The sequence below is a fragment of the Melanaphis sacchari genome, unplaced genomic scaffold (genome assembly GCF_002803265.2).
Source record: "Melanaphis sacchari strain LSU unplaced genomic scaffold, SCAv2.0 Contig0_pilon_pilon, whole genome shotgun sequence".
NCBI classification, from domain to species: domain Eukaryota; kingdom Metazoa; phylum Arthropoda; class Insecta; order Hemiptera; family Aphididae; genus Melanaphis; species Melanaphis sacchari.
Window position 1 is genome coordinate 4284224 of NW_020270366.1, and position 12707 is coordinate 4296930.

At 31.4% G+C, this 12707-nt stretch overlaps 1 protein-coding gene across 1 annotated transcript in view; it reads right to left on the bottom strand.

Moving 5' to 3' along the window:
- Positions 1 to 320: 320 nt before the first annotated feature.
- The window catches only part of LOC112603503 (homeobox protein abdominal-A homolog), a 65568-nt gene continuing 53181 nt past the window's right edge, over positions 321 to 12707 (bottom strand). The window contains exon 2 of the mRNA XM_025352099.1: positions 321 to 697. Coding sequence (XP_025207884.1) covers positions 411 to 697 — 287 coding nt within the window. The 3' untranslated portion in view covers positions 321 to 410. The remainder of the gene's footprint in view (positions 698 to 12707) is intronic.

Consider the following 12707-nt stretch of genomic DNA (forward strand, 5'->3'; position numbering starts at 1 on the left):
CTTATTACGTATATAGATTTCGTATTTACATTTACAATATTATATTTAAAATATATATATAATGAAAAAAGCGATATAAACCTTATGAATACATTATTTTATAATAATATATAAAGGGGATAATATACAAAATTATACATGAACACAACTAGAAACAAACACGATGGTCGCGCGCGCGACAATAGCATATAATATAATAATATTATATTATAAAGTTGTATGGATAAAAAAAAAAAAAAAAAAAACGAAAATTACAAATTTATGTACAGAAATAAAAACGTTAAAAAAATATGGCGACGAAGGGGGTAAAACATAAAATAAAAATAATAAAACGATAAGGAAAATTAATGATAACTCGTATATAATAGGTCGGGGGTAGTTTAAAAAAAAAGTGTTATCCGTTTTTTCTTTTAGCGATCACCAGCGGCCTGAGCGGCTGCCAGCACGGCGGCCTTCTGCGCTTGCGCTTGTTTCTCCTGCTCATTAAGCTCTTTGATGGCCTGTATCTCTTTTTTCAGCTTCATTCGCCTGTTTTGGAACCATATCTTTATCTGTCTTTCGGTGAGACACAGCGCATGCGCCATCTCTATCCGCCGTCGGCGTGTCAGGTAATGGTTGGTGTGGAACTCTTTTTCCAGCTCAAGGGTCTGGTATCTGGTGTACGTTTGTCGACCACGGCGTCTGAGTCCGTTTGCTCCTGAAACAGAAAACAAAAGATATTAACTAATTGTTTTAATATACGTAGAGTAAATATATCCGTTGTAAGTATAACGTATAGATGGATTAGGTACATCTATATTATACACATCAAATTTTTATAGTATAGTTTTCAAAAAGTTTACGCATATATTAAATATATTAAATTATATCAACATATATAATTGCGACCTGCACCATAATTCAGTTGTAACGAAATCATCAAATTCCGTGTAATATATATTTAATATTAAGTACCAAGTAGATTTATTATATCTATTCATTTCCTATGCTTAAATTATTGAGTTAATTTAATAAACATCTATTGAACCTATCAAACGATAGGTGCGTAATGCGTACGTATTTGTTAATAAATATTTTAACCGTTAAGTCTGTTATAGCAAACCACAATATTCTATAGGAAATTTATGAGACATTTAGAATGAGCTGTAAATATTTTGGATAACATTGAATTGAGATCCAAATAATGAATTGAGTTTCGCAAATACTTTTAGGTTCTTGGAGATGGGTCCAACCAATATTGTTAGGTTATTCGCGGAGTTGAGTCTTTTTCTTTAATAATTGTAATAATAAGTATTAAGAGTCAATTAATTAAAAAATATTAAAAATAACAATAAATATAGGTACTTTTTACCTAGAGAATACAATTTTATCGACAGTTATAAAAAAAAAAAAAAAAATACTAAAAACAATTGAAAATTTGTCATATCTATATAAATATTTTAAAAAGTGTAAAAATTGTATTATAATATATAGGTATAGAAAACAATAATTTGGAAATTTCAAGTACATACTACTATTTTATTATTTTTGGAAATCTAATAAAATTGAAAATATTAAAAATTGTTTGAGGAGAAATAATTATTTTACGGGTGAATATCTAAACATACACTCCATTTTTCACTTGTAATAATTTAATATATTTAAGTATGTAAGTGTATTAACTAATTGTGTGTTACCGGCTAAATAGGTAGTTATAACATTTTATCTATATGGACTCAATTTAAAAACATGAAAGTAGCATGGACTCAATTCAATATCACCGAATATTTTTATCACTTTTTATTAGATATATACATTAAATACTTTATATTACATAAAGGATCAATCTTTAGAATCGCAAACGTGCGCGTTAGCATACATGATATTGTACGCGTTATAATATGTACATAAAAAAATAATTATTCATGTTTATTCGTTTAGTGTGTAATAATATTATAATTGTAATATAATATTTTTTACAATCAGTTTACGAATAAATTATTTTTTAAATTTAAAATCACGTTATATGTATAGATGCATATCGTGCGTGCTCTGTGAAGTGTACGATTTACATCGTAAATCATCATGTATAATTTTATATAAAGTATAAAAGAAATTAAACGATTTAATATACACAACCACATTAATGTAATTACAAATCAATATCAAACACTTAATAACGAAGTCTGCGTAATAACGTATATATGTTTGACATGGTTGTTTATTTTAACGATCGCTATAGTCTTACCACAATTTTCATATGAAAAAACAGGTTTATGATATGAATTAACTTCGGATTCAATATATACATAATTTTCCGACACGTCTCGTTTCAAATTCGTTACCAATTGATTAAATTATTCGTTAAGGGATACATATATATATAACGCACATCATGATATATGATATAGTAGGTATCTTCTATCTATATGAATAATGCATATATGATATACTCATCGAAATTAAATGATGTGTAGAGTTCAGCAATCTGCGATGATATAATATTATGATAGCGAAACAAAATATTTATTAAACACAATGTTTACCTTTACTGCAAGGACTTCACGGGTTTTATTGTGTATAAATAATATTATATTGCATACATTATAGGTACCATAACATAAAAACATTATTTTCGTAAATTAATTTATTTTTAATACTTTTTTATAGTGTTCTAGTACAATTACTTTATGCCGATCGTGACTAGATTCGGGACTTTTTTTTTTTAAACAAGTACATGTCGTAAGTAAAGAATACTACAGTTACATATTATATTATTTTATAGTAATATGTGAACCGTGGTGTAAAAACAACGCAACTTCGGAGGAATAAAAACCAAATATCTGTGTACAATATGATGATGATGAGATGCATCACTAAATCACTAATGGCGATCATACAATACAAGTATATCATCAGTGGGGATTCTGCGCCAATTGGATATACCTATTCGACGACTCTGGTGGCGATGTGAACGCGGGTGAGCGGCCATGCAATTGATTTATGATGTCGGACCGGTGAGTTACGGCCATGTTGGGGACTCGTGACGTCACGCGGCATCCGAAAATAAAAAGTGAGTCTCAGTGACGGCCACATGATACCAGTCTGAAGTGCACACATTTCATGGACTAAGAATTTTTAATTCATATGTGCACACATCGAAATGTATACGAGTATACACGTATATTTATACATATTTTTTTTTGGAAATTTTCCTAACATTGGTTTTATATTTAAGGCAGCGGCAAAGGGTTTTCACACTAGTCACATAGAGTAGATTGTTTTGCAGAGCGTTATATGTATGTATGGGGAAATAGTGAAAAATATCGAAACGACGAAAAATCTTGGCGTTTGGACACGTTCCACAAGCCAAAGTAAATAATTGAATTTGTGGACAAACGCACTAGTGTGTGAGTGTGTGTACAGCGTAAGTGGGATGAACCCATTTCTACTTAAATATATATATACCTATATATTGGACCACGGTGGCGGCGATGGACGCGATTAACAAAGATTATAGAAGACGGTGGCATTTGTGGGGAGGAGCGAGGAGTGAGTTGCCGGAGAGAGACGCCTTCCGTTTAATTCGCACGCGCTATAAAAGTCCTATAGGTATAATGGTATATAATCCGATTAAGAACCCTATGTCAGTATGTATATGTATATATGTGTGTGTGGGTACGTAAACGCGCGTATATAGTGGCGTGTGCCGTAAGATTTTACCTTTTCGGCCGCAACCGTCGATAAATTTAGTCGGCGGTCCCCCATAGATACGAACGGACGTCGTCCGCTCGTGATCAGTCGTATTATAAGTTTTCGGTTCGTGTATATAAGTATATAGATAACATACACATAGTATAAGTATAAAGTATATATATTAGGATACTTATTTCACCCATAGGTATACCATCACTGCGGGAAGCGATACAATAATAACACTTAAGAAACTTTTACCAATACGGTCTTTTTTGTTAATTGGACGCGCGTTAAATACATACTCACACACACACACACACATATATATATGTAATACAGATTTACGTCTGACCAGTAAAACGATTGGATACATTTGCAGACCACGTATTATTACCAATGATTGCGGATTTCATTCTTATATTTATTTGTATATCCGCACTGCAGATGTCTCCTGCCGAATTTATATCTGTATATGGGTTTAATAGGCACATATGTATAATATAATGATAATGGTAATAATATAATTTAATTATTTCAATAAATTGATTAAAAATATAAATCGCATATATTGTGACTATGGTTAACCCTGTTTGCTCGCGGTACAGCGGTAGCTATATATATTGTATCATATATGTTTATATATAATGATACAGTTAAATATGTATCGTATATAATATATATTATAAATTATAATATGTATGAGATGCTACAGTATCGATCTCATTTTGGCCATGATAGAAGAGAGAAAGGGAAAATATGATTTTTTTTTCCATTCCACGCCACGCTGCTATACATGTCAGGATATTTAAGCGAAGGAAGAGCGCCTACGCGCGATATATAAGATAATATATCTACATATTATAAACCATGCTCGGGCGTTTAAATCATAATAATGTATTCATTTGTGGTTGTAATAAAAAAATAATAATAATATTGTTATTATAATATACACGCCCGTTCACCGCCTTCTATATACGTATATTGGGTGTCGAACGATTGGATGTCTTATTAAACGCGCTAAGATTATTTACAACGAACAGATATATACGCCTGCACAGGTATATTATAATAAACATTGCCGAGACTGCCATTTGGCGATGAAAACATTATTAGGTATATTATTTTACGTATTATTACTCAATTTATATTTGTATATAATATAATATACGACACAAGTAACACCTTACGCACCTACATTTAGCGTTGAATTCTAAACAGAATAAAAGTGAGAAAAAGGATATTATAAATTATAATGATATGTCCTAAACATTATCATCTATATAACGGTATATATTCGTGACGGTGGGTCTGCGTTATTGTATATTGTCCTCAAGACCCGTTGCAGCGGGAATCTTTCTGCCGAACAAACACGTTTACGTTTTCATTATATATAAATATATCATATACATATTATATTGTATAACGTACGTAAAGAAAGAAGGAAGAATATTCCGAATAGTATACACTCCTACTGGGATATATGGACATAAATGTATATAATGTAAATAGAATTTTATTATATGCGGCGTGCGATGGGGAGCGCATGACGTCTGATTTGGAGTGTACTTCTTTACCTTGTTGAAAATCGCATTTTTGATCGTAAACATTCCCTCCGGTTCTCTCGGAACTCGTTTGAGTCAGAAATGGGCTAAAAGTAGAGATTTGAAAAAAAACGGCTATCTGTTGCGTATACACCACACGATAATCCCTATTATACTTAATAATATACCTAATAAAGGTATTAAACGAATATATACATATATGTATACGATATGGTCTGCGGTCAAAGATGCTATATTGTTTTCTATTATGAATAAAAGATCTTCGTTTACTCTTTTATTTTTCAAACGTCTGTCGTACAAAACATTACAAAAATAAATTATATCGACTACTCGCAGATATAAACTACAGCCATGTAGGTAAAATATAAATTTCACACGCGCCTCAAGCTAATATATATGGATGAGATATTATATTATTATATAGGTACCGAAGGGTAAATTGCTGGTTGCAGCGTATACCTTATATGTGTTATATATATATAATATTCGCGATATGAGCTGAGAATTTGCATAATTGAACGCGAGTATATATACAGCGCAGAAACGAAATGTATATAAACACGGGAATAGAAGGTGCGCGCGTGTTAGTATATACACACGATCTAAATAAAATAACTCGTACAACTATACACAGGGTTGATTTACGGCCAACAGGGGTTTAGCTCACCGGCGGCGGTGTATTATTATTCAGACTTCTGGCAGACTACGTACATACACACGCATAAGTATAAATACGTTTTATACCAACAAATTGGATGTCGGAGTCGTGAGTGTGTGTGAGTACGTGTATAAAGAATTAGAGTATAGAGGGCCTGTGACGACGGTCGGGGAGGACAAGCAAGCTGAGTAGACCGGGGAAATCGGCCAGACATTGTGCTCCCGAACCAATTAAAGTAACGGCATAAATTTCCAGCTCTCGCGACAACCCAAGAAATATATATATATATAAATTCGCTGCAATTCGCGCGCGATTCAGAGGAGGAATTTCGCCGAAGGGGTCCCGCGCTGCTCGAGGGATGGTTTATATACGTGCCTCCCCACCAGTCCCGTGCCCAGCATCCAGCGGGGGCGGTGAAGTACGCGACCCCGGGGAAAAGAATTAAATTACCCCGTTGCCGCCGTTGGCCTGGCTTATATATATGTACACGGTATAAGATGTGATGAACGAACGACTGCGATAAGAGTGGAGGGTTGTGGAATCAGAAAAACAAACCGGATATTCGAGGTGTCGTTCTACGACCGGAGAGGGTGGATCTTTTTTATACGGATATAAATATTTTTTTTCTTATACCTTCAAGTTTGTCGTTCCGGAACGTAAGTACGGTGGCGAATTCTCCGGTGAAAAAGTGACGGTGGCGTAATGTCGTGACTTATGCATTTGTTTCGACGGATCGTACATTTATATAAAACATAATATACACTTACCAAGTTAAGTATTGTTTATTTTTGTAATTTTAAGATTTTAAGGTTAAATTTTAAAGGTGGAGGACATAAACCATGAGACATCATTATTAAATTATATACTTGCAGCAATTCGATTGTACCTACATTTAATACATAAATACGTATAATAATAATATGACCAATAATATTGTTTATGATATATTACATAAATATCGTTTATTACAAAATATTGCAATAGTAGATTTACCGGATGGCTTTGGAATAATAAAATTTTTATTCGCATTACACATATGAAAGCTAAAAAATCCCCACGTACATGAAAACCAGAAGTGTCGTGGGAGCATATATTACGTAAAAGTATCTACAAAATAATATTGTTTAATATATTATAATAGTATACGTGTATGTTTTTTTTATATCAGTAAGCATGAGGTTTATTTTGATATTTTCTTGAGATTTGTAACGTATAAAACTAAAGACTTTTACTTAAAAACATGTTTCTTTTATTAATATAACAATAACAAAGAAAATTTGATTTTGCAGAAAATTAATAATTTTAGTGAAACAAGGCCCGATTAATGTTACATTAAAAAACTTGTGTTATACAATGAGAAACTTTAATTAGTTAGGAAACTTTGTGCGAACGTTTATACACACGCCTCTCGACCGTATATTAAAATATTAAATGAAAATATAATGCATATACGAGACGTATCCCTCATATTATTATACATTATTGAACTCAAAAAGCGAAAATCTTAATTTTAACTATTCTCCGTGAACAATTCTTTAATACCGCATAATAATATAGTTACGAAATATTTATAATTATATCGTAGGTATGCATAATATTTTGATACCGAGTACCTACGTAGTCTGTATAAAAACATTGCATATTTTAACTATATATACACTTCGTTACTATATTAATACATATTGTAATATTTATTATTATTTTAATTGATGAGCGAGGTTCCGTCTTAAAATTTGGCAAATTATGTATTTATGCAGTTATACGTGCGTACACGTATTATACCTAATTCTGTTTAAAACCAAATTATTTCGCAGGTTATAACGTATGAAAAAATATCATACAGACGAATATAAAATTTATTATTACGTGTTTGTTCGGTTTGCGCTTTATATACATGCACACACACACACACACATATAAAATATTGAAGTATCAGATATAATAATATATGTATATGTTAGTATTTAATGGGTGCATTGTCGAACAATGTTTTATAATTTAAATTTCAAAATAATATAATTATGTAAACGTACGTATAACCGGCGCACGCTTATTATGTGAAAAAATCATATTTCAAAAAAAATAATAATCTGATCGTAAACCGTAATTCAAAACACTTGCACGACACATTCATGATATATACCTATGTATAAGACGTATATATTAAATATATATTATGTACTCGGATAAAACGTTTTGCGTATGTATGTATAATGTTGTATGATGTACCTGTAGCGGGAAGAAGTCGGGAGAGCGGCGGATTCGCCGTGAGCCGGAGGTCTCTGTGCGTGTGTGTATGCCTTTGGAAAAACTAGTTTTACGACCGTCGCCATGTTATAAAACAGTTTATCATATTATTATAAGCGTCGTCTCGGCAATGGTGCGCGGCGGTTGAAGGGAAACCGGTCCTGCCGCATAGGTACGACGACTAGACACTGTCGGCTAACCCGACGACTACGACGACAAGACGCTGCCATCTAACCCGTCGTCGCCACGGCATCTCTGCACAGCCGTCGAGTGTATAATACAGCACGCATAGAGGTATTAATGGTATTTTATTGTGGGCATTGCCGGAAAACTTACACGCTATACCGAATGGTGTTTTAACTGCTGCCAAAGAAAAAAAAATCGTAAACAACAGTTCCGTCAGCCTTTAAATTTTAGGAACATAGATGATCTGAAATTGAGTTTGTATAGTATTTTTGAGCGTATGCAGAGTAAATGTCGAAGAATATTTAAGGGGATGCAAGTTTATGAACAATATGTTCGGTGACCCGGGCGGGATCCATATAGAGATTGCAGGACTCGTATATTTAGCTGGGTGAAGACAATTTGAACAAATATTTTTTCTTTTTTCCTTTCTTTTACAAAAAATATTTAAAATATAATATGGAATATTATACTGACATTATCTTTAAATACATGGTAATGATGATGGTGGCGGCCTCACGGACGTTAAAGTAAATCCTCATTTAAAGCTATTATAAAGCTCGCGGCTGTATAGTTGAAAGTCATTCAAAACTAGGAGAACATATGGCAATTTTTAAACTTGAAAAGGATTTTATTAAAAATGGTTATTCTAAAAAAATAATAAATTATTGTGTTGATATAAGTAAATCCTCTGATCCCTTTTATAATATAATGCTACTGGTGTTTATAGAGCGTAGACTAATGCGAAATCTAAAAAATATGTAAATACTTTCTCGGTGTAATATCTTTGCGGAGTTTGGTAAATTGATAAGTGACGGAACTACGGAAGTAATAAATAAAAGGGCCTATATAATGACAAAATAATAACAATATAGCTATAGTATAAGATTTAACTTTTGTTTTTATTACTCCCAGATTCTGCATAATATTATAGTTATAATGTTTTATATTATCAAATCGTTGCCACATATATCCTTCATACTTGTATTAAATGTATTTATAATATGAATATACACAGGAATGCGGTCAAATAATAAAACATAAAAATATCAACTTAAAATATAATAAAAAAATGTTATCATAATAATTATAACAACGAGGTGTTCGATCGCGGATGATTGAAAAAGAAAAATGCAAATTCGTTTTTTTACTCACTGGAATGTTTATGTGACAGAATCTGGTAGCTGTATAATATATATTATACACCCAATCCCTCGCGCGTAGCATATAAACTATGCCGTTCTTGCACTAATTCACAGCGATTTACAATTAGCATATATATATATTACTGTATAAAGTATAAACGGGTGGTTGTAGTGGCAGTGGATAAAATGTATTTACCGATTGAATGGCCGCGTTCACCAGTCTAATGAACGCCTATAGAGATATCTCATTTACACCACAATATAATATATACGTATATAAGTGGGTTGGTAATAGGTATAGGTTATATATTATATCCTATGTGCGTATGGTAACCCAAACTAGAGTTCTGTACTTGGCCACATATAACAGACGATTAATGTATACCTCGTATAAATTAGGACTTAAAGCATACATATACGATATACATACATACATACATACATACATACATACATACATACATACATACATACATACATACGTGCATAAGTATATACATGTTATACTTATACATAAAATATATGGGGAAAGAAAAATTTTCGACGATAATATATCATACATATTTTTAGAAAATTAAATTGCACGACATTATAATATTAATTATAACATTATAATATACCATTTATTATTTGTAAATTATCTTGGTTCTTAGATATAATTCTTGTATCTTGCAGCACTGAAGCATTGTGTATGTGTGTGTGTTGGGTTTTTTAGTGAATAATAACGTTATCCCCCCTCCCTTCAGTGCGCATAATGTTTTTTTTTTTTTTTTATTATTGTTATTTTTTTTTATCATGGATTTTAAGGTCTAATTTTAGAGCGAGCCTGGTCGGCCACCGATTTATGCACCGAGGCGAGTTGCGGTATACAACCTCGTCGTAATTTATCTGCGAAAATTATAATAAGCAAATTGGTTATATCTGATGGTAATAAACTATGAAGGACTTGCATATTAAATAGCGAGGTGGCTGCAGAACCAGGGGATCATCGCCGCACACTCCAAGATTGTGTTATTAGCGAATCGTATCTTAGCGTCATTGGGTTTTCTAAACCACCGAGGAGGGTTGTCCGGCAACAATAAGACGTTATTATACACACAGAACTTAATCTGGCGTGACACGAGTGTCGAAACAAAGGGGTTAAGACATTATATATATTGCTGCATTCGCATGATTGCTATGATTTATATTTTACTACGTTATTAATACGTACGTGTGTCACGAATTATGTATATATTATAATTATGTAAAAACGAAAATGATTGATTGTGCGTAATTACTGCTACAATCACTGTGTTTCAAGACCGTTTTTAAAAATAATAATTGGTTTTAAAAATATTACTAATTAGTGTATTGTGCGTGTGAAAGGTACACTAGCACTAGTTATTATGTTATAATACAATATTATTTGTAAAAACACTGCTCAATAACAATAACTTTTAATGTGCCTACGTCTTATCGTTTGTATATATGTTTTAAATGTTATAATGTTATATTGTATGCATTATTATGTACATGTGCGGTCATTTTCTTTCGAGTATACAGCAAATAAAAAATTATGTTGTTTTTTATCGCACGCTGACATATTAATATTATATAGGTATTAATAATTATATGCTTATGACACATACTTCATTGAAATTCCTCGTCATTACCTTACCATCTTATATAAATATGACGTTATACCTAGATATTTTAGGGACATCGAATTGTTATGAATTTATACATTTAGTGTATTATGGCTCCAAAATAATCATTTTTATTTTATTTGTAATTTCGTCATTAAAAAATTAAAATGTACAATATTTAATAGTATATGGTGCCGACTTTTGTTTTGAAAGCGCGGGTTACGATGAAAAATATTATATTATTACATTATAAACACTGTGCTTTGGTGGATTGCAGTGATGTTTTTATTATATATACACATTATCTATAATATAATATAGTATACCATGTAAGAGATATTGTATGTTTATTATCATGTAGAATAGTATAATAGTAAGGTACATTGGTCGGAAACGAGACAATAACGTTTATTGTTCCGGGACGAAAATGTCAAGTGGTGAAATCGTCGCACGACCGACGGGGGCGAAGGTTATGTTATAGGTCGTATAGGTACACAAACCAAGTCTGTATTTATGTAGAAGGTTGGGTACTCTTCAGTACACACTGCTACCGCTGCCGCTGTTTCGTGACACCCAGGGGCTGTAGTTCAACCCTATCCCTCTCTAAAAATCATTTTTCTCTTGCATCTAAACACACACATACACACACACACACACACAAATAAACACAATGTGTAGAGGAATAAATCTGAAATAGACGGGTTCAAGGCGCTAAAAGTATATTTATATAATATATATCGGTAATTGTCTTATTATTTACCTGGACGTGGAAAAACAACTACTCATTTTGTTACCCAAAATTTATTTGATATATTATGTACTTGTATACTACTTTAAGTATAAAAATATGAAACAAAAAGTTTAGCAATGTACGCTCTTTTTTACGCAAAAAAATATTATTATTATAATATAATAATATATCATATAATAATAACTATGAACGTCTAATTAACTCCCTCAAAGGCTTTTTTTCACGGAGAAATATTTTCGTTTCAAGTATAAAACTTCTTAGAAATATCTAATATCTACATACAATCTAATATTCTTGTTTACCAAATAAAGATCGAAATACTGTAATTATTATTCATAAGTACCTACCTATTTAAATTTTAGATCTCATCTTAAACTCACGCTCATTATTAGCTATTGCAATTTATCCTATCAATTATTTTTTTAAATCATTATGTTATACGCATGATACTATTTTTATATATAGATATTTATTTTGTTAAATATAATAAAATTGTATTATTTTAATATTCATATCAAAATAATACTTATTAAGCATATTAATTCTTTTCCACGGCGATTTTTCAAAAAAAAAAATAAAATGGAATATTTACTTTGTAGTAATTTTGGTGCAAGTAATATTATATAATATACCTAATAAGTATATAGATAAGTAAGGAATATTATTTTTTTTTTTAGTAAAAATATATATATAGGCACATACATCTTATACATAAACATATTATAGTTATAATATTCTATTTTACATGAATAGAAAATACGAAAATGACGGTTTGAAGAAAATTACGCGTTGTCGAAAAACGTAGCACTCTAATCTCGTTTGCGGTCGTTTAGAAAGTTAATTTAATTTTTATTTAGG